Below are 27,531 nucleotides of genomic sequence, written 5' to 3'. Positions count from 1 at the left end.
AACAGCCCCCGGTTTCACTACGACGACGTATGTCCGGTTTTACGGTGTTCTTCGTGTTTCCAGGTTTTAAATCATTAAGTTAGCATATCATATATATATATATAGAACATGTGTTTAGTTGATTTTAAAAGTCAAGTTAGAAGGATTAACTTTGTTTGCGAACAAGTTTAGAATTAACTAAACTATGTTCTAGTGATTACAAGTTTAAATCTTCGAATAAGATAGCTTTATATGTATGAATCGAATGATGTTATGAACATCATTACTACCTCAAGTTTTGTGGATAAACCTACTGCAAAAGAGAAAAATAGATCTAGCTTCAAAGGATCCTTGGATGGCTTGAAAGTTCTTGAAGTAGAATCATGACACGAAAACAAGTTCAAGTAAGATTTCCACTCGAAATAAGATTGTTATAGTTATAGAAATTGAATCAAAGTTTGAGTATGAGTATTACCTTGAATTAGAAAGATATCTTACTATAAATAATAAAGATTTCTTGAGATTGGATGATCACTTGAAATGGATTTGCAAGATTGGAAGTAAGCTAGCAAGTTTGAAAGATTTCTTGAAGTGTTCTTGAATGGTTGTTTTTATGATGATTAAAGCTTGTAATTGAAGCTAAAAGATGGTGAAAATGCTTGGATATGATCAAGTATGATGTTAGGAGTATTTTGAGAGAGAATTTGGAGTGTAAGTATGAGAAAATGGAATGAAAAAATGGGGTGAAATCATAAAAACGGGATTACTTGTTATAAAGAAAAAAAAGATCCTTAAGTTTGTTTTTAGCTCATTAGTCATACAAGTTGTTAAATAATGGTTCCACATGTTTTTGACTCTAAGATGGCTACTAAGAATGAATGATTAAAGGTGTATATACCAATAGTAAATACATCTAGAAGCTGTGTATTGTACGAGTACGAATACGGGTACATACGAGTAGAATTGTTGATGAAAATGAATGAGAATGTAATTGTGAGCATTTTTGCTAAGTAGAAGTACTTTGATATGTGTCTTGAAGTCTTTCAAAAGTATACTAATACATATTAATACACTACATGTATATATATTTTAACTGAGTCGTTAAGTCACCGTTAGTCGTTACATGTAAGTGTTGTTTTGAAACCTTTAAGTTAACGATCTTGTTAAATGTAATTAATCCATTGTTATAATACTTAAATGAGATGTTAAATTGTTATGTTATCATAATAACATGGTGTATAAATATATCTTAACATCATATATATATGTTAAAATACTATTACAACGATAATCGTTACATATATGTCTCGTTTCGAAATCCTTAAGTTAGTAGTCTTGTTTTTACATATGTAGTTCATTGTTAACACACTTAATGATTTACTTAATTATCATTTTATCATGTTAAATATAGTGTAACAATATCTTAATATGGTACATATGTATTTAGTAAGACGTTGTTATAACGATAATCGTTATATATATCATTTTCGAGTTTCTTAAATCAATAATCTCATTTGTTTGTATATAACTCATTGTTAACATATTTATGGAGATACTTACTTATCATAATCTCATGTTAACCATATATATATATATATATATATATATATATATATATATATATATATATATATATATATATATATATATATATATATATATATATATATATATATATATATATCCACTTATATAACATCATGTAGTTTTTACAAGTTTTTAACGTTCGTGAATCGCCGGTCAACTTGGGTGGTCAATTGTCTATATGAAACTCATTTCAAATAATCAAGTCTTAACAAGTTTGATTGCTTATCATGTTGGAAACATTTAATCATGTAAATATCAATCTCATTTAATATAGATTAACATGGAAAAGTTCGGGTCACTACATGTACAACATCAACGCACTAAATGTTAGGATGTTAGGACCCAACAATATGAGTAATTAAAGAAAATTACTCAACTCACAAAAGATAAACAAATGAACAATGCAAAAAATTAAATCGACACAAGCAAAATAACGTGGTTATATGCAATCGTTGTAGTTGCTTTAGTCCACGGCCAACTAGAAAAATTTATTGATAATTTTCGTGCTCAATGGTACAGGTTACATTAGGGATATATTTAGAGCATAAAATAAACAAGGGAATACGTGATTCAACTTGCTGGACAAGTTGTAACCTCGCATTTGGTGAGAAATGTCACCAAACGTGACCAACATGCTACTTCAGATCCAAAACCTTCGCCCTTAATCCTCACGTGGTGACAATGCTTTCACGTTTGAACCAAGGATTATATGTTTCACCAATCTCACGTATGGCATCATAAATGTCACCAATGGTGACAATATGTCACCAAATGTGACCTTGCTGACCCCACCCTTTATTCCTTGTTTAATTTCTTCTTCATTTACTCCAACAATCTCCCACTTGAAGGAGACATTAAACAAACCCAATCTTCGTCAACCCGTCAAACAAACAATCTAACCAAGAACGTTAAACCACCATCAGACTCCATTTGGGACACACACACTCAACGCATACCTCGGATGAGTAGACTTTCGATACAAGGTCTCAACACTACTTGTTAGAATCGAAATATCAACCCTCTAATTCTCTATTCGGTGTCTTCCCCCATCAATTCATGAGAAGACCAGTTGAGGCAATGCAAAACCTCAACTTGTCCGTCGTAACCACCTTAGTAAGCATATTCGCGGGATTCTTCGAACCAAGGACTTTCTTCAATATTAAAGTACCATCTTTTATATTGTAACATCCCGTGATTTTCCGTTTAATTTATTTTAACACCGTCTTTTTTTTTTATATATAATATCTTTCGTTATTCAAATTTGTATCTTTCGTTAACTAACGTTCATAATATTCTCGTTATCTAATTATAAAGTCATCCGTTACTCGAACGTTTTTAAAATATTCGTTGGGTTAATTCCCGCACCCGCTTTGAAACTCGAGGGACCGAGATTGCCAAATGGGCAAACTAGTTGACTAGGTCAACTAGTCAACCCACTTACCACATCCATTCATTTCATCTCCACCTCCCACCTTCATCCTCCTCTTTCTCTCTACTTCCCATTTTTGAACTCAAAACCCTCAAACATAAAATCATCATCTAAATCCGATTGGAGAAGCAAACATCAAAACAAATTACATTTTCGTGATCCTCTCTTCATCCTCTACATTTTGATACCAATATCATCAAGTTTGGGTAACATTTCTAAAACTCTAGATTTCTTTAAATTCGTGTTCTTGACTTATAAAGTTGTTAATTAGTGTCTATGGCTCATCGTGATGTCGTGTATGTAATTTGTATGCTCGATTCGTTGTTTTTGGTGTAACTAGTTCATTATGAAAATTTGCTTGCTAAATCTTTGACTTTGAATGATCAAATGTTGTTAGATTGTTAAAGTGCATGTTTTAAAAGTGTTACTAGTATCATTAGCTTCGTTTTGATGTATAGGTTGATTAAGGAAACTCCAAGAACATGATTAGTGATTTTGTGAACTTGGATTAGGGTTTGATAAGCTTTAGATGAACTTTTGATGCACCAAATGCTATGAAATATTGTAGATAAGAATTTTGTTGCAATGTGTGTATGATTACCTTCGAAACGGCATATCATACATGTAAATTGGTTGCCCGAATCATAAAATGCGTTTTAGAACTTGAAACTTTGATTATGAACGTTTAATGCGGTTTTTGGTTGTTGTTAGTGATGAATTGCTTGATGAAATGTGCTTAGTTGTTTTCCTTGTCAAATTACCTTTCTAATGATATAGGTTATGCGTTTTAAGTGTTTTCGGTGCATGAAATGTGTTATATTGTATTTTGGTTCGTGACTTGAACCATTTTTTTCTGCAAACTGCATGATTCCCAGGTATTGCGCGCCGCACATTTACCCGCGCGCCGCGCAGAATCAGAGATCCCAGATGTTTGCCTTCTTGGTTGAGTTCTGACCAGAAATTGCACTTGGGTGCGCGCCGCGCAACCCAGTGCGCGCCGCGCAAAAGCCCCAGGCCACTCTCTTTTGTTTTTAAATGTCACAAAAATGTTTCCGCTTAACTAAAACTCCGTTTAACATGAAACTTGACTATTAGGCTCTTATATGACTTCTCGTCTTGGGAAAATTGTCGGATACCCGACCCGACCCCGTTGACTTTGACTTTGACCAAGTTTGACTTTTAGTCAAACTTAACCAAACGATTATACAATCGTTCTAACATACTTAACTACTTGTATCGTGCATGAAACTTGACAAATTGATTCACATGCTGTATTAATCGAGTCGTAACGAGCCATAGGACTAATTGAACATCTTTGACCGTTTGTGCTTACCGATATTGATATAACCTATATGTTTAGGTCAAGACTAGCTTTGTCTTTGCACGCGTTTACTTGTTGAAGTACTTTATTAACTCTCGCGCTCAAGGTGAGATCATAGTCCCACCTTTTCAACAACTTTTATACTTTTAAATCGTGGGCTGAGAAAACATATACTTTGTTACATCTTGTACTACTTACTTTTATGTTTTGAACACAAGTGTGAAAACAAACATTCCACGTGCGAGTTAGAACAAAAAATGCCTCAATTCGATTATCATTAGTTACACTTGCAGGGTGTAAGCGAGAACTTATATTGTGTGGCCATACGGGTTTAACAAACCCTCATTCGGACGGTTCGCTACCGTTATGCGGATGAAATATATTTTTGTGTTTTAGTGTGGGTTCTAGCACTGTGTGATGGGGTAACGTTGGTTAAGTTTTGATAATTGAGTGCTCGCGTATAACAACACTTTTGGAATGCAAATGATTTGGATAATCTACGTTATGGAAATACAAAATCTTGTGGTTCAAAAACAACGTTTAATACTTACTAAACCTATGATTTCACCAACGTTTTCGTTGACAGATTTCTATGTTTTTCTCAGGTCTTGCACGATATGTGATACATGCTTCCGCTCATTATTTGATACTTGCATTGGATGTCGAGTATACATGCTTTTCATGGAGCGTCTTATGACTTTACTTTAAACCGTGTCGCCTAGATTTCCTTTGTACTTATAACCTTGTAACTTAACTTTTGGTTGAACAATTCTTGTAAACTTTGGGAACAATCTTTATTTTGAAATGAAGGCGACATATTTTGGTCAAACTTTGTCTTAAAGACTTATGACCATGCAATGGGACCTACGTAGACGACGCCGTCACTTGATGATTTGTCGGGGTCGCTACAAGTGGTATCAGAGCCTTGGTTGTAGGGATTTAGAGTTCATTTGTGTCCACCCCGAGTCATAGGGTACATAGGTGAATCTAGACTACAACCGGCATATAGACTGAAGTAGGAATTACTTGACTATTTGTGCATCTATACTCGAACTCTTCTATCATATCTAACTCGTATTCGATCTTGATCTTACGTTGATAAATTTTGTTGACGCGCCACCTTGACTTTATGAGGTAATGTTAAATGCACATGAGAATCAGGGTAATATAATTTCCGGGATTATATTACGGTGATTCATATGGACATTCCGACATTATGACATAAAGAATTTAAGGCGAGTCAAGGAAAATTTTCTCTACATCATCATTCCCTATCATGATTAGTATTATTTAGAATACTAATCAACGATATTCTTGTGTCTTGAAGGAACAATGCCTCCCCGTCGCGGGCCACGTAATGAAACTTCCGAACAAGCTTTTCAACGCATGATAGCCACCGCCATAGGTGCGGCTATGGCTAGTATCTCCTCCGACATCAATAACAACCACAACCACAACAACCATGGAGCCGGTAATTCAAACGAGGGTTGCTCCTACAAAACTTTCATGGGGTGCAAACGTCACACCTTCGATGGGACCGGAGGACCGGTTGTGGTCACCCGATGGTTTGAGCAAACAGAAGCCGTTTTTAGCATAAGCGGTTGTCGGGACCAAGACAAAGTCAAATATTCCACCCACACTTTTGCCGGTATCGCCCTCACATGGTGGAATACGTATGTGCTGTCGGTGGGTATCGATGAAGCTCACACTCTCTCATGGGCCGACTTAAAGAAAAAGATGATCACCGAATACTTCCCGCGCGAAGAGACCCGTAAGCTCGAACACGAACTAAGAACTTTAAAATCGGTCGGGAATGACCTAAAGGCATATAATCAACGATTTTCTGAGCTATCCTTGATGTGCCCAAACCTCGTGACCCCCGAACCTCTAAGGGTTGAACTTTACATGGATGGTCTTTCCCAAGAGCATCAAACAAGGAGTAATGTCATCCAAACCCAGTAATCACCAAGAGGCCCTGAATATGGCCCGTCAATTGATCGAAACGGTAGACGAGATTGAAGTGCCGGCACCTAAAGCCGAGGATGAGTCGGGTGACAACAAAAGAAAATGGGAAGCCCCCCAATCGAGTAACTACAACAACAACTTTGCCAAGGAACCTCTCACCCCCGTCGGCAAGAAAAGTTATGCCGGGACACGACCTTTTTGCAACAAATGCCACAAGCATCATTTTGGTGAATGTGGCAAGCTAATTTTCCATCAGTGCCAAGGTAGTGGTCATATTGCCAAGTATTGTGGAAGTACCGCCCCCGTCACTCAAAAGGGGCCCGACGCACCAAAGCCGAGTATTTGCTACAAATGTGGCCAATCGGGTCATTTTAGGAATGAATGCCCAAAGAATAAAGCAAAAACCAACGCGCGCCGTTGAACTTACAACATCGACACCTAGGATGCCCGAGACGACGATGGACTAGTCACGGGTACGTTTCTTCACAACAAACCGTATACTTCATACTTGTTCGATTCGATTACCGCTAGACGTTTTACAACCAAGACTTTGACTTGTACTCATTACCTTCCATCTTTTCCCCTAGATACTATTTAGGCGATTTAAGCGATCAACGGAAAAATATTGTGTGCCTATAAATATTATCGGAGGATATACGTTAAGAAATTGAACTCGACACCAATAGAACTAAGGAACTCAAAACCTATTCATTAAGGAGAAATTGTTGCCCTACATTTATGTATAGATTATTGTGAACTAAGAAATTTTCGGTTGGAAACCGATACCCTCTCCCTCGCATCCATGACCTCATGATTATTTGCACGAATCCCGTATGTTCCAAATCGACCTCCGTTCCGGTTATCATCAATTGGGGGTTAAGTGAGACGATGTCTCCTAAGCCACTTTCCGAACTCGCAACGTTAGTTGTAAATCTCTCTTAGTACCGTTTGATTTATTTAGGGCTCGCCCGTATCCATAAACCTCTTGAACCGCGTATGCAAATTCATATAGACTAATTTGTTATCGTATTTATAGATGACATCTTAACTTATTCAAGTAAAGAAGGAAAACGAACAACATCACCATCTTAAGCTCGAACTTTTGAGAAAAGAGCAACTCTATACCAAATTCTCCGATTGAGAATTTCTGTTGAACGAAGTCCAATTTTCTAGACCATGATGTTAATGGTCAAGGCATTACAATCAATCTCGAAATCAAGCCACATGTAATCAGGAAACTCTCCCAACTCAGACTTATATTCGTAAAAATATTAGATCTCACCGGTTGTTACCGAAGATTCATTTCTGACTTTTCTCGTGTGTTATCGCCAAGAAAAAGCCGTGCGTCTGCGGGCAAAGCGGACAATATTGTGGTCATGTTAAGCTGGGGTGTTACAGAATGGTATCACGCGGTGTCACACGACTTTTAAACTCGTTAACTCACTAAGGAAAACTCTAAACCTCTCCGTGTTCGAACCTTGAGCATGATTCTTCACACCAACATTTCTGGTTAAAATCGTATAGCAACAGATGGAACTCGAACATGGAAATATTTCTATTTGAACGCCGAAATGCATACTCTCTCGACTCAAAAATCAACATAACTAAAATTCGTTATTTTACACGAAGAATTCGAATACTAAATTGTGGATCCGATCAATCTTCTCGTCATCACGTACCACACTACATACCTCTGTTATTTCACCATCACCGTCTGATATTACTGGAATTTAAGATAGCACACAATCCAACGATACTTCACTCTTCTTTGACTTAACGCCCTTGTGTTTCTGATAATCGGTCAACTATTATTCAACCCCGAACTATACAACTACGTGTACTACCTCGTTTCTCTTTCAGACTTCAACTTTTGACAACTAGAGGCACGTTATGGCAACCTCGAGATGTAAACTCATCCTATTCTAAGTCCTCATTTCACTACTATCTTTACCGTTCGCATTTCCGTTTAAAGAAACTCCTTGTAACATTTCTCCATGGATAGAGAAACTCCTCATATTACATAAGTATTCGCCACGAGGGTGAATAGTCCTAACGAACATTTTTCGAACCTTAACTAACTTGTTCAAACGTATCTTAAGAGATTCTATTCCAACACGGTGTATCTTTGTCAATTATTCCGTATTGAAATACTCGTTTCACTTCTAGTTTTACAAGGAACCTTGGGAACCCGCTTAGACATGAGTACCGCGTACCACCCACAAACAGACGAATCGAACAAGCGAACGATTTACGTCTTCGAAAGACATGTTTCAAACTTGCATGGTCGCTTTTAGTAGATCCCTCTTACAACAGTAGTTACCACTCGTGTGTTCACACGCACTTTCCGAAACCCTATATGACCGCTAATGTCATACCCCTATTCGTTGGACCAAAGCATGTGGCAAACAAAACACCGAATCTTAACTCATCCAAGAAACAACAATTGAGATAATCCAAGTCCGAGAAGGGCTCGAGACGACCCGTAGTCGCCCAAAAGAGTCATACCAAACTTAGATGAAAACCTCACAAATCCCAGTGTGTAACCGCGTAATATTGAGAAACCGCACCTTGGAAAGGTGTAATCCATTTTGGGAAATCGAGAAAGGCTATATCCGCAATATCGAACCTTTTGAAACCTTGGGGCGTATTGGAACCGCTTCCTATCGTTTAGAACTTCCGACTCAATTAAGTTTCCGTTTACCCTACATTTCGTGTAACAAACTTAGAAACGTGTCCTGCGGAACAGGAACGTGCAATCCTTCTAGATGCACCAACTATTGATGACAAACTCCTCCTCATAGAAAAAACTGGCTGAACTTGTGGATCGTAAAACCAAGCCCTAATACAACGTAACACCCCGACTATCCGGATTCGTGGAATGTCCAAGAAAGTACCTTCAATCATTCGTAGAGTTACTACACTAAGTCTCGAGTAAGAGACATCGACTATTACTTCCAACTAAATTTCGGGACGAAATTTCTTTTGAGGTGTGGATAATGTAACATCCTGTGATTTTCCGTTTAATTTATTTTAACACCGTCTTTTTTTTTATATATAATATCTTTCGTTATTCAAATTTGTATCTTTCGTTAACTAACGTTCATAATATTCTCGTTATCTAATTATAAAGTCATCCGTTACTCGAACGTTTTTAAAATATTCGTTGGGTTAATTCCCGCACCCGCTTTGAAACTCGAGGGACCGAGATTGCCAAATGGGCAAACTAGTTGACTAGGTCAACTAGTCAACCCACTTACCACATCCATTCATTTCATCTCCACCTCCCACCTTCATCCTCCTCTTTCTCTCTACTTCCCATTTTTGAACTCAAAACCCTCAAACATAAAATCATCATCTAAATCCGATTGGAGAAGCAAACATCAAAACAAATTACATTTTCGTGATCCTCTCTTCATCCTCTACATTTTGATACCAATATCATCAAGTTTGGGTAACATTTCTAAAACTCTAGATTTCTTTAAATTCGTGTTCTTGACTTATAAAGTTGTTAATTAGTGTCTATGGCTCATCGTGATGTCGTGTATGTAATTTGTATGCTCGATTCGTTGTTTTTGGTGTAACTAGTTCATTATGAAAATTTGCTTGCTAAATCTTTGATTTTGAATGATCAAATGTTGTTAGATTGTTAAAGTGCATGTTCTAAAAGTGTTACTAGTATCATTAGCTTCGTTTTGATGTATAGGTTGATTAAGGAAACTCCAAGAACATGATTAGTGATTTTGTGAACTTGGATTAGGGTTTGATAAGCTTTAGATGAACTTTTGATGCACCAAATGCTATGAAATATTGTAGATAAGAATTTTGTTGCAATGTGTGTATGATTACCTTCGAAACGGCATATCATACATGTAAATTGGTTGCCCGAATCATAAAATGCGTTTTAGAACTTGAAACTTTGATTATGAACGTTTAATGCGGTTTTTGGTTGTTGTTAGTGATGAATTGCTTGATGAAATGTGCTTAGTTGTTTTCCTTGTCAAATTACCTTTCTAATGATATAGGTTATGCGTTTTAAGTGTTTTCGGTGCATGAAATGTGTTATATTGTATTTTGGTTCGTGACTTGAACCATTTTTTTCTGCAAACTGCATGATTCCCAGGTATTGCGCACCGCACATTTACCCGCGCGCCGCGCAGAATCAGAGATCCCAGATGTTTGCCTTCTTGGTTGAGTTCTGACCAGAAATTGCACTTGGGTGCGCGCCGCGCAATTTTAAATGTCACAAAAATGTTTCCGCTTAACTAAAACTCCGTTTAACATGAAACTTGACTATTAGGCTCTTATATGACTTCTCGTCTTGGGAAAATTGTCGGATACCCGACCCGACCCTGTTGACTTTGACTTTGACCAAGTTTGACTTTTAGTCAAACTTAACCAAACGATTATACAATCGTTCTAACATACTTAACTACTTGTATCGTGCATGAAACTTGACAAATTGATTCACATGCTGTATTAATCGAGTCGTAACGAGCCATAGGACTAATTGAACATCTTTGACCGTTTGTGCTTACCGATATTGATATAACCTATATGTTTAGGTCAAGACTAGCTTTGTCTTTGCACGCGTTTACTTGTTGAAGTACTTTATTAACTCTCGCGCTCAAGGTGAGATCATAGTCCCACCTTTTCAACAACTTTTATACTTTTAAATCGTGGGCTGAGAAAACATATACTTTGTTACATCTTGTACTACTTACTTTTATGTTTTGAACACAAGTGTGAAAACAAACATTCCACGTGCGAGTTAGAACAAAAAATGCCTCAATTCGATTATCATTAGTTACACTTGCAGGGTGTAAGCGAGAACTTATATTGTGTGGCCATACGGGTTTAACAAACCCTCATTCGGACGGTTCGCTACCGTTATGCGGATGAAATATATTTTTGTGTTTTAGTGTGGGTTCTAGCACTGTGTGATGGGGTAACGTTGGTTAAGTTTTGATAATTGAGTGCTCGCGTATAACAACACTTTTGGAATGCAAATGATTTGGATAATCTACGTTATGGAAATACAAAATCTTGTGGTTCAAAAACAACGTTTAATACTTACTAAACCTATGATTTCACCAACGTTTTCGTTGACAGATTTCTATGTTTTTCTCAGGTCTTGCACGATATGTGATACATGCTTCCGCTCATTATTTGATACTTGCATTGGATGTCGAGTATACATGCTTTTCATGGAGCGTCTTATGACTTTACTTTAAACCGTGTCGCCTAGATTTCCTTTGTACTTATAACCTTGTAACTTAACTTTTGGTTGAACAATTCTTGTAAACTTTGGGAACAATCTTTATTTTGAAATGAAGGCGACATATTTTGGTCAAACTTTGTCTTAAAGACTTATGACCATGCAATGGGACCTACGTAGACGACGCCGTCACTTGACGATTTGTCGGGGTCGCTACATATATGTTGCCGAATAAAATGATATCTCAACTTTATGTGTTTCGTACGACTATGGAACACCTGATTCTTCCCAAGATTAACCACACTTTGATATCACAATACAAGACGCAATAGTCTTGTCTTTTACCCAACTCACTCAAGAAGTCCTTTAACCACACAAGCTCTTTAGTAGCTTCCGCAATATCCATGTATTCGCCCTCCGTTGTAGATAAAGCAACACTTCTTTGTAGTCGAGATATCCAACTAATCGTCGTCTTCCATAATGTGAACACGTAACCCGTAGTGCTTTTCCCCAAATTGAGACGACCCGTCCTAATCCATAAGAACGAATACAATAACATATGGTTACATTGTGAGGTATTTGACCTCTATATGATACATTTTGCAAACATTGCATTCGTTTTGAAAAGATAAACTTTCATTTCATCGTAAGTTAACAGGCATGCATACCATTTCATAATATCCAAACTAGAAATGACCTAATCTGTCATTTATTTTATAATAATCTTTATTGAACTCAATGACTTGAATGCAACACCTTTTAAAATATTCCAGGAATGACTCCAAGTAATATCTTTAAAATGAGCAAATGCACAGCGGAAGATTTCTTTCATACTTGAGAATAAACATGCTTTAAAGTGTCAACCAAAAGGTTGGTGAGTTCATTACTTTATCGTAATCAATCATTTCCATAATTTTAATAGACCACAAGATTTCTATTTTCATTTTTCATAAAGATCATCTCAAATCAGGCATTTCGCACAAACTGCATAGAGATAAAAATCATTCATATGGTGAACACCTGTTAATCGACATTAACAAAATGCGTCTAGAATATCCCCATCATTTCGTGACTCTCATCGGACATGATAAAGTCGAAGTACTAAAGCATCCGTAACCCGGATGGGGTTTGTTAGGCCCAATAGATCTATCTTTAGGATTCACGTCAATTAGGGTTTCTGTTCCCTAATTCTTAGATTACCAGACTAAAAAGGGTGATATTCGATTCGATAATCTAACCATAGAATGTAGTTTCGATTACTTGTATCTATTTCTTAAAACATTTATAAAAGCAGCGCATGTATTCTCAGTCTCAAAAATATATATTGTAAAAGCATTTAAAAAGGGAGCAAATGAAACTCACAATACAATATTTTGTAGTAAAAATATTCATACGACGATACTGAACAATGCAGGGTTGGCCTCGAATTCACGAACCTATATCAGTAATATATTTATATTAACACATATAATGGTAATCAAATAATTACATCTATTAATTATATAATATTTATATATTTAGTGTTGTAGTTTATATAGAATTTGTATTACATTTTGTCTATATATTATATCTTAAATTATATACTATATATATGTTTATGTGGTATATATATATATATATATATATATATATATATATATATATATATATATATATATATATATATATATATATATATAATATGTTATATATTTATTTATTTGTTAAAATGATAGTTTGATAATAAGGATTTACTAATAATAATAATAATAATAACTTTATTAATAATGATAATACTAAAAATGATCTTGTTAAAAATGATACTTATGTTAATAATAATAATAATAATAATAATAATAATACTACTAATAATAAAAAGGATACTAATAATAATATTAATGAAAATAATAATAATTTGTATTGTTTTAAAAATCATAATAATAATAATAATCGTAATCATAATAATAATCATAATACCTATATTAGTAATAATAATATTAATAATACTCCTAATACTTAATGATAATACTTAGTGGTAACAATAATGATAATAATATTTACCTATGTTAATGATGGTAACAATAATAATTAACTTATCACTAATAACAATAATAATAATAATAATAATAATAATAATAATAATAATAATAATAATAATAATAATAATAATAATAATAATAATAATAATAATAATAAGAGACTAACAATAACTACCTCACTAGAAAAGCTCCAAAAAGAATAACTGTCCATGCCCGGGCTCGAACCCGAGACCTCTTGGTTAACCCAAACACCACTAACCACTACTCCATTGTTTCTTTTCTGTTATTATTAAGATCTTAATATCTTTTAGTTTTTCTGTTTTGAATCATCATCATCTAATCATGCTACGTATCAACATTATCACACATAAAATCACGATCATAATCATAATATAACTCGTTCATTTTATTATTATCAAATCATCATCATCATACTCGATACACTAATATTCTATCATCATCATCTCCTTTGTTGATAATAGCAAGCACGACTGCAGTAATAGCAGCTGTTACATACAGCAATCAGGTGGTTCACGATGGTACTTCACGATGGTTTTAATAAAAAAAAGAAGTTGAGTGGCGACAACAATTGTCCCAACATAACATGCGGTTTATAGCAGTCATCTTAGTCCAATTTACAGTCCACTCATAACCCAATAACCCAACTTAATTGTGTAGCCCGAGTTTAATGGCCCAAGTCTAAAGAACATATCATATCGTCTTAGTGTCCAGATTAAATCTGTCGACAAGCAATAAAGGTGGGGTTCTCCTTTTAAAAGAATGTCGGCCACAATTGTAAAAGAAAGGAAAACAGGAATTTCATCAGCATTCAACTTCCCTTTCTATTTGAACGACCCCATCATTTTTTTTATATATACATTCATGACCCAAACAACAACCACACTCTTTTCTTGTTTTAATGCGTCGAATAAAAAGAAAGGAAACTGCAAAAGGTTGCAGCAGGTACACGGTTTCATGGTTGTTCTAACACGAGCTACAGATACAAAGAAATAGGGAGTAATATCAGCCTTCAATGGTTGCTTGATCAGCGAATGTAAACAGAAACGACGGCAGCAGTAGCAGGTGTGCGGTTGGGTTGTTTGTGATAGTTCACGAAACAAGAAAGAAGAAGAGGGATAGGTGGTTTACTATGGTGGTTTTAAGTGAGTGTAGGTTTGATCACGACTGGGAAACAGAAACAGTAACTCAACGTGAAGGGTGGTTTCAATCAAGAGAGAGAGGAATATAGAGAAATTGAGAGAAGGAGGTGATTATAGAGGTGTTGGTCGGCAGTTTATGGTGAGTTGAAGTGGTAGTCGTGAGTGGTGGATGATGAGAATTATCGAGCAACAAAACCATGTTGGTGTATTAAGTTGTGATCGTGATCGTGCAAAATGGTTTGGGTTTTGGTTGCAACTCGAATAGGAACCGGAGTACACATAAGTATTAGTTTGATGGTGGTTGTGATGAGTTCAAGAAGAAAGTGGTGTGTGGTAATCGTTTGATGAGTGTCGCGGCATAAGGTTGTGTTGGCGGATGGTGATGCTTCGGTGGAGAGAAATAAAAAGAAGAATGGATTTTTCATGGGTGTTCTTATATATCCATATGTTTATGTATATATAACATATAAAGGTTAAGGAAATGATATCAGTTACATATAATATGTCTCTTGGCTCAATTGTAAATTCAACAGAAAAGTGATGAGATTGAGCAAAATTTACGGAGTAATAATACATATATGGATGGATAGAGTTGGTTAGTTGCTTTGGTGAGACGGATAACAAAAAAAAGAAAACAATGATGGTGTGTTTAATTGTCATCTAGTAATCAAAAGTAAAAACTAAATCACGGGTACTAATTTAGAATATAAATATATATAATATATTTATAAATATCAAGATTGTGAATCAATCAACAATCACAGTACAACAATCAAACAATACACTAAATTCAACTTTTAAATAGTAAGTTAATAGGTATCTAAAAGGAACGTGTGATAAAATTAGCCATCGTCTTTTACGGACTGAATTTCGTTCTCCGTCTTTAATTAGTGGCGGATGGAAGTCTTCAGAAAAATTCTAAATTTTTAGAGTAAATATATTTAATTATTTCGATCAATATTGTGTAAAATTAATCATAAAAAGTTGACCTTTTTATTAGCACTCAATCCCATATAAAAAGTACAGAGTACTGAAATTTAACTTAAGATATTTAAATATATTCTTAGGGTGCGTTTGATAAAACTGAATGATTTAGCGCTGAATGGTTCAGAATCTGAATTATTCAAAACCTCTGAATAAAGTTTGTTCTGAATGAAAATAAGCTGTTTGATAATCATTTAGATTGAACGATGTAAACTGAGTAATATTACCTTATCAAAGTTTATAATGAATAAAATATTCAATATACTTGTTAGTTAAGTGTTCAAGATAGGATTTGAGGAGAAAATTACATAAAATTTAGGCTCTTAATAGTTAAGAGAGTGTTTCGTCTCTGAACCATTCAGCACTGAATTCTGAACCATTCAGCAGCATATGTCATTCAGATGTTAGAAACAAACGCACTGAATGCTGAATGGTTCAGCATTCAGCACTGAACCATTCCATTCAGAGGCAAACAAACGCACCCTTAGTAACTCTAAAATTTATATAACTTAATTACACACCAACGTTTATTACTAAATTTCCATAATTTCATATTTTAACTTGTTTACTATCAATCAAATGACAAACTAATGCTACTATCGTTTACTAAATAAATTCGAAATCATATATATATATATATATATATATATATATATATATATATATATATATATATATATAACATACATTTTATATATATATAGATTTATTTTAATAATAAATTTTATTATTGCTTATATTATTTTTCATATTTATTTCTTACAATTAGGTCGTATATTATTTCTAATTACAATTTAATATATTATATATATATATTTATCTATTTAAATATATATGTATCTATTTACAAATAATTGTTCGTGAATCGTCGAAAACAGTCTAAGGTTAAATGAATCCATGTAAACAGTTCAACAAATTTTGAGACTCAACCTAACAGACTATGCTTATCATGTTGAAATCATATAAAGGTTAAGTTTAAATTTGGTCGGAAATTTTTGGGTCGTCACACAAATCATCACATCCTCCCAAACTAGCATCCGCATAACCCCTAAGTATGACATTATTTTTAGTAAAACACAATCCCATATTAGAAGTACCTTTCAAGTAACGAAGCAACCATTTGACTAGGGGTGGGCATAATATCCGTATCCGAATCCGCAATCCGGGTTATCCGAAAAACCGATCCGAAAATATCAGAAAATTCGGATATCCGAATTTTTGGATATCCGAAAGTCGGATATCCGGATTTTCGGATTCGGATATCGGAGAGATTTTTCAAAATTTTCGGATATTCGGATTATCCGATATCCGAAACGAAATACACTTATTATTAACATATTTTTATTTATAGTTATGTGGCTCAGGTTATGGCTTATAGTTATAGGCCTTAGGTATTTTAACTTTTAAGAGTAAAAAGAACAAAGATAGAGATAGAAAGTAGAAACAATCAATCGATACAATATACAAAATCTTAGATCTAAAATTAAACTGCACAGTAATCTTCATCTTGTTCATCTCAAAATTCTAGCGGTTCACGATATTTCCTCAGGCCTGATCTAATCTTCATCTTGGCATAAAATGATTGAAGATCAACAACGTTGTTATGTTGTTGTTAAAACGATGTGTTAATCGCGTTTTGAACTTTGTTATGTTTGTGTTACGATGATGTGTGAATCGTGTTTTGAACTTTATTATGTTTGTTACGATGATGTGTTAATCGTGTTTTGAACTTTTGCAACACGAAATTTTGAATGTTGAACTTAGATTTATATGACTTGTTACGTGTTTTGTGTTTCTCATTTGTACATGTTTCATTTATTATATATAGTTTGGATAGCGGAAAATCCGATATCCGAGTCCGAAAATTCGGATATCTGAAATTCGGATACCCGGAATTTCGGATTCGGATTTCGGATGGCCGAATTCACTATCCAAAATTTCGGATATCCGAAACTTCGGATATCCGGTTATGCCCACCCCTACATTTGACCGCTTCTCAATGCTCTTTTCCCGATTTATACATATAACGGCTTACTACTCCCACCGCATGGGCAATATCTGGTCTCGTACAAACCATGGGATACATAATACTACTCACGGCCGATGCACACGTATATATGTTTTTTTGTACACAATGGTATGAGCTAAATGTATGTATGTTTTTTGTATATGTTCCAACTCGATAGTTTATTGGCCTCATGTTTTGAAAATTATATTAAGATAGAAACATACATTTGTAACAAACTTACATTCGATCACATATGTAGGAAACATTTATTTATCACGAACACACAAAATAAGGTACATAAGATTGTGATTTTCATGGCAGACTTAGTCAGGAGTTCGACTCAAATGAGGTGCTACATTGCACATAAGGTTGCCCCTTACCCTTAAATTCCACCTAAAGGTGCCTTAGAATTGGGTCGGGTTTTCTCCTGCGCAGTAGTTGGGGGCGAGTTATGCAACTGCGGGAGATTAACGCGTGAGTGGTTTAGTCTCCCTTGGGTGATCCCAAACTGCTGTTTAAAAAAACACATTTCCCTTCAAATTGGACTTCGGTTTTCTTACTTGTTTGATATATCATAGTGTGATGTGCAAACCGATATGTTATGATCACGTTCCTTGCAACTACTACAGTGTTTTCTAGATGTCGAATTTTCTTATCCTTTAGATACGTGCATTACCACGTCATCTTCCAGATTTTCTTCCAACAAGCACGAAGGTAGAATATTTTGAATATTACTTAGATTTGCCTGTCCAGATGGATGGTCGACATGGTGAATACACTCTACGTATGCAAATTGATAAGCTTATGTTGTGAGCACGCTATTTCAACCTTTGAGATGTTAGTGGTCACACTGAGAATATTTCACAATATGATTATGTTCGGACTTGTGTGGACACGGTACATGGTGTCATAACATATTTTCTCGGTCATCGACAGATCATTGAGTCGAGCAAATTTACGAAACGTATGCGGGTTCGGACTTTTTCAAACCTAGTTAATGGGTACGTTAAGTCCAAATACTCGGTAAAGTTTCAAGAAAAACAGGTCACGACGAGTCCACACAACCGTGGGTCAATTTTCTTTTAACATTAACATTCTCTTAATGGAAGCCCACAGGCAGATAAAATGGTCCAGGAAAGGCCCAACATAAAGCCCAACAGAGAGCTAACAAGAATGGTGGTATAAACCTAATTAGGGTTTTGAATTGTCATCAACGTCTCAGGTGAACAAAAAATACAACAATCAGCGTCAGTTATCCCTCATTTTTTGTAATCAAATATACCAGTTTTATTTTTATGATACATTTTATTATTAATTTTTTTTAAAAAATTGATAAAATTTGTTTTGTTCGTTCTTGTTAGAATGGAAGCCCTACCACCACTTGCAGAAGATGGAAAGTCTCGCTCTGAGGTGTTGTTGTTCAATCGCTGGTCCTATGATGACGTCCAGGTAACAACTAATTCGTGAACATTAATTTTTTTTTTTTTTTTACAATTTTACTGCGTATTTCTGCTACAGCTATGTTAAGTTGAATGTGGAATTAGTGTCGTTGTACGTATACATATGTGTATGTATACTTATTTTAAGAATGTCGGTTTTTTTGTTTGCTGGTTGAAGTGTTGTTTCTAAACGTTTTCTTCTGTATAGGTTGAATATTGTAACAAATTACCAAAATGGCTTGCAGTTATATTTTAATTTATTCTTCTATGATACTGTCATTTTCTTCGTTTTGTAATTCATAGTTGGCAATAATTTGCATTGACTTGAATTATTATATGAAGCCACTGGTATTTTATGGCAGTTAGCTGTATAGATTCAGGTTTTGATTATTGGTCATTGTTGTCTATTTATAAGCAAGGGCAGAGCTTCTTTGGTGCAGGGAGGGGCCCTTGCCCCCCAAAAAAGAAAAAGAAAAAAAAAAACATTTCTATGCTGCTGGTAGTAGTAGTATTTATCTAATCTAATAGTTTAGCTTCATCTGTGTTCATTACTCTATTTCAATTGTTTAGGTATCTTGAAACGTTCTATGATAGTAATACAAATAAATATATATATATACATGGATGCTTTTTTTTTGTATTAAATCATATTTTTTTTGTTTTTATGTAAAGGTTCCCGATCTGTCTGTGGAGGATTACATTACTGCAACTGCTTCAAAGCACCCAATCTACATGCCTCACACTGCTGGTAGGTATCAAGCTAGGCGATTCAGGAAGGCTCAATGCCCAATCGTTGAACGTTTGACCAACTCTCTTATGATGCATGGGAGGAATAATGGTAAGAAGCTTATGGCTGTTCGCATCGTCAAGCATGCGATGGAGATCATCCACCTTTTAACTGACGCTAACCCCATTCAAATTATCGTCGATGCTGTCATTAACAGGTACTTTTAGACACCTATGCTTTCTTTTTAATTGGTACTAATACTATACTATTATATGTTCCTTATGTGTTTTGTATATTTTTGATTGATGGTGTTATCTATGGAGTATAATTTATAGAAAAATTACGCGGATAGTCCCTGTGGTTTTTTCAATCTTACGGATTTAGTCTTTAAACTTTTTCTTTGCACGTGTAGTTTCTGTGGTTTGCATTTTTTGTGTGGACAGTCCCTAGACCTGACGGTCGTTAATTTTTTTCATTGTATCATTACATGTGCACATCATGTTAGGGCTTTTAAGTCATTTCAGTTTTTCCATCTGTATTAGACATCAAATGACTAAAAAGTCCTCATGTTATTTGTATATGTATTGATTAACAAAAAAGTTAACGACCCTCGGGTCTAAGAACTGTCCACGCAAAATTTGCAAACGACAAGGACTATTCGTGTAAACAAAGTTTAGGGATTATATCCGCAAATTCAAACAAACCACGGGAGTATCCGTGTAACTTTGACATAATTTAATCTTTAACTATTTGTAGTGGACCAAGAGAAGATGCCACTCGAATTGGTTCTGCTGGTGTGGTTAGGAGACAGGCTGTTGATATTTCTCCGTTACGGCGTGTTAACCAGGCAATTTATCTGCTCACGACTGGTGCACGTGAGAGTGCATTTAGGAATGTGAAGACCATTGCTGAATGCCTTGCCGATGAGCTTATTAATGCTGCCAAAGGATCATCAAACAGGTAATTATGCATTCATTCTATATGTGATGAAGATATTGTTCATTTTATGTTTTCGATTTAGGTTATGTTTCTTCGATTCTTAGTTGACGATCAGTTGTGTGTATTTGCAGTTACGCTATTAAGAAGAAGGATGAGATTGAGAGGGTTGCCAAGGCGAATCGTTGAAGAACATATAATGTTAGCGTATTTGATTTTGGTTGCAATCTTTTGCTATTTGATGGAGAACGTTTAGTTATCAACACTATTGGCTCATATGTGGTGGATTATGAGTTACATAGTGTGTGATTTCTATTTTGTATGCATTTATTTGGCTTTCCTTTAATTATCTATAGAGCATTTGTTCTGACCTTATAATTTCCAATAATAGTTCTCTGTCAGTAAGTTTTTTAGGAGTGAGGGGGAGGATTATGTATAAGCCAAATATTTAAGATTCAAAAGAGTTTATTTTAACATACATATTGGTGGCAACTAACTTGGATGCTAGAAGCATCCCATCTGCAAATTGTTATACATAGGCATCGTTTGTTTTTTGGTCAGACCTTATTATGTCTTATGTATGTGTTTTTTTTCGTTTAGACCTTATTATGTTCTATGTATGCACGCTTGTACTGCAGGCTTTTTGTTTTTCTGAAGACATAGGATAAAATAATGTGATATTTTGTTTGCAATCTTGCAGACTTAGAAATGTGCTTATAAGTGTGGCACATAGAATCAAATTGTTTTGTAGACATAAAAACATAAAAACAGACTTAAATATTCAACATACAGAGACCACATCTTCTTTATTCTTTACGGACATGGTCCGCAGACATAAACATATTAAAAAACAAATAGCATTATGGTATCTGCAACATTGAGCAATTGGATCTTCAATTTGTTGCATATGAAATTTACATAAATCGACTGATTTACATAAACCATTGTTTCAAATTCCATATTCAAGGCACTAAACCTCCCAACACCGACCTGAACACCGGCTGGTCCAATATGTATGTTTACGTTCGGCTGGTCCAGTATGTATGCTTTCGGTCTTCCTGGATCAATGTGAGCTTAAATACATCAAGTGATGTTAATATAGAGTTCATGTTTAATTTTTTTGGGGTATGCAATTCATGCCATACTTGTATGGTTCACTATGAAATCGTAGATGCTTAGTCAACAAAATGTGTGGCAACAATTTAATCCTTTAAATGAAAGTAATAAAATTCAATACAAACATTAAACATATAATGTACTGTATACTGTAACACATACTGTATAACAGACTTGCACTTAAAAACGAATGAAGTTACAAGCACCAATCTAGTTTTGTCAGATTTGGCCAAAATGTAAAAATTCATAACCAACTCTGAAAAACTAACACTTCTCATCTAAAACATAGATGAATGATATAATTATCCATTTTACACAATTTACCTGATAAGTTCAGTAAAACGGTTTTGTTGATGACACACTGAACCGCAGTCATGTCACTACGTGGACCCCTCACATTTTGCGTTTCACTGCCATTTGAAGCTCTACTTTCATCCTGTAGCGTTGTGACGCTAATCATGCTTCCATTGCTTCATAAACAAGTCTGCTAACTTCTCAATATTTCTTCTTTACAAAAGAAGGGCACTTATGAAAAGAAGTCTACATCGAAAACTAAATTCGCCAGGTCCCAAATGTGGTCCATGATGACACGTGTCAACATACTACCAATAATCCCCACAAGAACATATTCCATCTCTAAACCTATGAAAACGAATCGGGTCTCTTAAAACTATCTCTCGTTTTTCAACTTTCGATATCAATTTCATCACTAAATGACAATCTTCACAAACTCTCAAATTCTTCATCACCCTAACAGGAGCCGATTCAGGCAAACTAATCAACCCTAAACTCACCGCTAACTTTTCACTATGATGATTCACCGTTGAACCAATCCTTTTTTTCTCAACATAACCTAATTTCTTGATTTCCCGCATCATATCGTCCAACTTGGCGTATATTCTTTCGCTACAAGGGTGAGATTTATCGCCAACCAAAAACGAATGAACTCTATTTCCAACCTCAATCCAACTTAAACCAGGTTCTTTTTTAATCCTTCTGTCAGTCATCAAGTCTCGTATTTCGTTCGCTTGTGTTTCCATTTTAGCATCGTTGTAGATATTGTAAAGAAGTACGTAAGATGAAGACGCGTTAGGTTCGAGATCGATCAATCTTTCCGCTACACGTTTCCCTATCTCCATGTTCTTGTGAATTCTACAAGAACTTAGTAATGATCGCCACAATACAGGAGCATGACTATAACCCGAGTCCGTTATAAAAGTTTCGGCATCGGATAGCCTACCAGCACGCCCAAATAGGTCTACGATACACGCACAGTGCTTTTCGCTAGGTGCAATACCGTAGTTCCTTTGCATAGTTTCATAATATCTGTGGATGTATTGAAAGTTAGCGGTTTTTATCCCAACAAAACACATGACGAACTGCAGGTGGCAATTTCAACCCATTTGCATACAACTTGGTTAATATGGGTTGTGTTTTTACACCAACAAATCATTTAATAGGGTAAAATGGATTGTATGACTTGAAAGTTACCTTAAGTCTATTATCACGCATACAACATCCCGAATCATTATATGACGAAAATGGGTCAGCTACTTTAGGATTTAAATATTTACTTTTTAATTTTTAAACCTTGATAAATAAATGGTCTTTGTATTGTAAGTGCACATCTTGTACGCCCCAATATCCAACCCTTATTAAGTTCAAACTTTTATATTAATGCAAGAGCTAATGGCATACAGTGCTAACCGTTTCTTTGTCCAGCATGTTTTAACCCATATTAAATAAAGAACCGTTATGCAACCCATTTGATCCACCCATATCGCCACCTATATAATCAAGTCACATACGAAACCAAATGGTTACCTGAGTCCTTCCTCAACAAGACCACCATGACTGCATGCAGTAAGAACTCCAAGAAATGCCACATCATTCGGTGCAATTCCATTATCAATCATCAAGTCAAAGATGATCAAAGCTTCGTTTGCACAACCATGATGTGCAGTACTACATATCATAACACTCCATGTTACTACATCCGACTTATCAGCTATTTCAAAGATCCAATTCGCAGAATCTATATCACCCGACTTTGCGTACATGTAAATCAAAGAATTTAATACCACACTCGACTTTATTATTCCAGTCTTAATCGAATAACCCTGAATCTGCTCACCACATCGAACACCACCCAAATTACCACAAGAACTTAACACTGTTGAAACCGTAAACTCATCTGGTTTTAACCCTGTACTAAGTAGTTCACAAAAGAGAACCAATGCCCTCTCGTATTCACCATTTTGAGCGTAACCCACGATCATCGACGTCCATATCACTATATCTAGTTTACTACTCGAATTAAAAATAGTTAACGCGTCCTTCATCGAACCCCAAAACGTGTAAAACTCAACAAGTGCGCTTCCAATGTACTCATCGAACTGAAAATCATTCTTGCAAACACGCGCATGAATTTGTTTCCCGTATTCCAAATCTTTACAAACGATACATGCTTTAATCATCGTCGAAAATGTAAACTCTGAAGGCCTTAGCCCACACCTTTGCATCTCGTTAAAAAGAGTTAACGATCTCTTAACAAACTCATCTTTCACATTTTCCCCACGAAGCATCCCAGCAATCATTGCATTATACATAACCACATTCTTATAATCAAGAAGACTAAAAATCAACATCGCATCGTTTAAATCCCCGACTTTAGCGTACATATCAAGTAACGCAGTTGCAACAATGACATCAAGATCCCATCCGAGTTTAACCGAACATGAATGCAACGACTTTCCTAATACTAAAGACCACCCAAAATTCATACAACACGCGTTAAGAACACTCCCCAACACATAACTACTAAATCTAGTTCCACTTTGATGCATTTTTACAAAAACATGTAACATTTCGTTATATAAACCAGCTTTAACGTAACCGGAAATCATCGTGTTCCAAGAAACGTCATCAAAATGTGGATAACATTGATCAAACACGAGTCGTGCTTGATCAACTCTTCCACATTTTGAATACATAGCGATAACTTGATTACTCATAAATGTATCTAAACCAACACCACTCGATATAATCAACCCATGTAAAACTTTCCCCAACTTTAAATCATCAGTTTGTGCACATATACTCAACATACTCGCATACGTAAACTTACTAACTTCGAAATTGGAAATTCGAGCTTCGCAAAACACTTCTTTTGCATTAATGTATCGACCCAAACGAGTGTACCCAGAAATCAGTGAATTCCAAGAAACAATATTTCGTTGAGGCATTTCGTCGAACAGTTGGAGGGCTAAGTCTGGTTCATTACATTTTAAGTACATGTTTAAAAGGGTGTTTTGTAAAAACAAGGTTGGGTTGTAACCCGTTTTTACCATGTGTGACTGAACAAGCTTCGCGTGTACCGAACAACCTGATTGTATGGATGATTGAACCAGTTTTGTGTAAACAACATCATCTAAAAGGTTTGAAAAAGATTGAACATTTGTGGGTTTTAGTTGGCGAAACATGTGAACAATCAAAATCTAAAAAATATTAGATAAACGGTAAATATATCACACATAAAACTTATCAACCAGGTTTTATATTTATGCTTTAAAAAGTAAGCAACCCACTATTCGTTACTGTATTTGTTATTTTCGAAAACAATATCGGATGCAGATAATACAACATGGCCAATAGACCTGATTTATTGATTGTTCATATGAACATAGTTTAGAACCAGAGATGAGAGACCAAATACATCCAAAAACCTAACTGTTACAATCTGTTTGTATCGTATTTAAACTACTAAAGACTTCCAATCAATTAGTACATAATTATGTTAGCTCAATAAATTGGAAAAGAGTGGAGAAGAAAGGGGATGAGAGTGTTTTACTATCCTTCCCAATTCGTCCAAATATGGGAGGAGAGTTTTGGTGACAAAATCTAAAAGTACTATCCTTCATAATCATATTCTCTCCTCTCATTTCCGCCGAAATTTAAAACTCGAGAATCGCTGTTATTTTTTAATCTATCAGTCTCCTCTCATTTCCATTCTAAATAAATCTCGAGAATAAACTCTTAGGAATTTAAGGAACTTGATAACCCAAAGTGGGCACTCACCGCCAAAGTTGCAAAAGACGTGAAACGGGATCGAGACGATCGGATCTTAAAAATGTCAAGACGGGGTCGAGACGGAGGTGATCAAAATTGACTTTTAAATATATAAGTATATAAATCTATATATGTATAGATATTTTAAAGTCAAAAACTTTAGTTCATAAATTTAATCGTTGTCACCGTTAATTCAATAAAAAAATTCACACTAAAATACGCCAAATTGACTGATTTTACCGACTTTTTGAGTTTTCTTAATTTTGATCGACTTTAACCCAATTTTTTTCAACTTTGACCCGATTTTTGACTGTTGATTGTCATATTAGACGGTTTTCTTCAAGACAGAACGGGCTAGTCACCAAACCGTCACAACGGGCGTCGCAACGGTTCGAGACGGAGTGTTTTGCAACAGTGCTCACCGCACAACAAACAAATAATAGCAATAATACGCAAAGATAATAAGTGAAAGAAACGTAAAGAACACATGAATTTTAATGTGGTTATATCCATTATTTCTATAGATTTAAACCACTGTCAGAGTTTTCTTATTAAATTCATAGGTGTAGGTTTTCAATTTGTAGTGTACAAAATAAGAAAACAAATTCGCAACTTGCGAGACACAAAAAATGCCCCGTTTGACAACTTCCACCTTGCCATTCGCGACATCTGGCGTCCCAACTCTCGAACGCATTTCTCGCGTTTTGTATTCGAAGCTCGCTGCTGAACCAAACCCCCTCGCGATCCGCGATCCCACCTGCTCGATCTTTTCTTCTTCGTTTCTCGCATTTTGTTCAACTGTATTCACTCAACAAATTTGTTGGGGAAGCGTATAACAAACTTGATCGTAACTGCTTTTCCCGCCGAACCAACTGCCTGCACGTTTGAATTAAGTCGGCACATGATCTGCATATGACGTTCATAACAAAAAAACAAATAAATATATAGATAATAGTTGTATGGTGAAGTCAGAGAAAACTTGCTATGTACAATATAGTTGAAGGTCATTTTTGTATTTTATTAGACCATCTGAGGAAAAAAAAAGAAAAAAAAGAAAAAGAAGAATAAACTGATGATGGATTAACTAGAGCTGATACTAAAGCATATATTATCCATAAACATGAGCCATTAAGCCAGGTGAAAATATAATACCCAAGTTCGACAATTACATGTCAAAAGTTCTTTAATAGTATTACACTGAAGCATACAAGGTTAGTGAAACAGAACAAGGACCAGAAATATCAACTTGTTATAAGCAACACGAGTAAGAGGCTCAGCTTCTTCTCTAATCTATCCTCTCAACCAAGTGTTGCGATAGGATGAGTTATCGCGCAGAGAAGCATCATGTGGTTTATACTCCATAACATACCCATGCGGAAGCTTCAAGTGCCGCTTTATTTTATCTCTTAAAGCCATCACCGCCTGGTTAAACAAAAAGAAATTCAATCCGGTTTGAGTAACATGTAGGATTAAAAAAACTTATCCTAAATTGAATTGTTAAGAATATTTAACAAAGACCTAGATATTACAATGTTGATCTTACTTTTATAATACAACATTTTTGAAGTTTGTACGACTG

The 27,531-nt window shown here is 35.2% G+C and overlaps 2 protein-coding genes across 3 annotated transcripts; one reads left to right on the top strand and one right to left on the bottom strand.

Moving 5' to 3' along the window:
• The first annotated feature begins 18,886 nt into the window (after positions 1–18,886).
• On the top strand, positions 18,887–21,321 carry LOC139866390 (small ribosomal subunit protein uS7). 2 transcript variants are annotated; one of them, XM_071854621.1, is made up of 5 exons: positions 18,887–18,913; positions 19,028–19,115; positions 19,778–20,049; positions 20,589–20,792; positions 20,903–21,321. In XM_071854621.1, the coding sequence occupies exons 2-5, from the start codon at positions 19,029–19,031 to the stop codon at positions 20,955–20,957; spliced, it is 618 nt and encodes a 205-aa protein (XP_071710722.1). In that variant the 5' UTR covers positions 18,887–18,913; position 19,028; the 3' UTR covers positions 20,958–21,321. The 2 variants fall into 2 exon arrangements, with proteins under 2 accessions (XP_071710722.1, XP_071710732.1); XM_071854631.1 differs by having other exon boundaries at positions 18,892–18,934.
• Positions 21,322–22,139: 818 nt separating this feature from the next.
• On the bottom strand, positions 22,140–27,081 carry LOC139890425 (pentatricopeptide repeat-containing protein At3g13880). The gene is made up of 5 exons (XM_071873307.1): positions 27,073–27,081; positions 26,979–26,981; positions 26,790–26,858; positions 23,709–25,381; positions 22,140–23,210 (listed from the first exon to the last, which is right to left on the bottom strand). Exons 1-5 carry the CDS (start codon positions 27,079–27,081, stop codon positions 22,487–22,489), a joined length of 2,478 nt encoding a protein of 825 aa, XP_071729408.1. The 3' UTR covers positions 22,140–22,486.
• Positions 27,082–27,531: the final 450 nt, after the last annotated feature.

Source organism: Rutidosis leptorrhynchoides, chromosome 1 (assembly GCF_046630445.1).
Source record: "Rutidosis leptorrhynchoides isolate AG116_Rl617_1_P2 chromosome 1, CSIRO_AGI_Rlap_v1, whole genome shotgun sequence".
Classification (NCBI taxonomy): domain Eukaryota; kingdom Viridiplantae; phylum Streptophyta; class Magnoliopsida; order Asterales; family Asteraceae; genus Rutidosis; species Rutidosis leptorrhynchoides.
The sequence above is the reverse complement of the archived record's forward strand: the minus strand, read 5'-3'. Positions and strand labels throughout refer to the sequence as shown.

Excerpts from the sequence above, each read along its gene's own strand:
- LOC139866390 (XM_071854621.1), top strand. The coding sequence starts at position 19,029 with ATGGAAGCCCTACCACCACTTGCAGAAGATGGAAAGTCTCGCTCTGAG. Across the intron at positions 20,050-20,588 it reads GTCGATGCTGTCATTAACAG|TGGACCAAGAGAAGATGCCA; the intron begins GTACTTTTAGAC and ends AACTATTTGTAG. Across the intron at positions 20,793-20,902 it reads GCCAAAGGATCATCAAACAG|TTACGCTATTAAGAAGAAGG; the intron begins GTAATTATGCAT and ends GTGTATTTGCAG.
- LOC139890425 (XM_071873307.1), bottom strand. Across the intron at positions 25,382-26,789 it reads AAGCAGTTACGATCAAGTTT|ATTTTGATTGTTCACATGTT; the intron begins GTTATACGCTTC and ends AATATTTTTTAG. Across the intron at positions 23,211-23,708 it reads CTTGTTGAGGAAGGACTCAG|ATATTATGAAACTATGCAAA; the intron begins GTAACCATTTGG and ends ATACATCCACAG.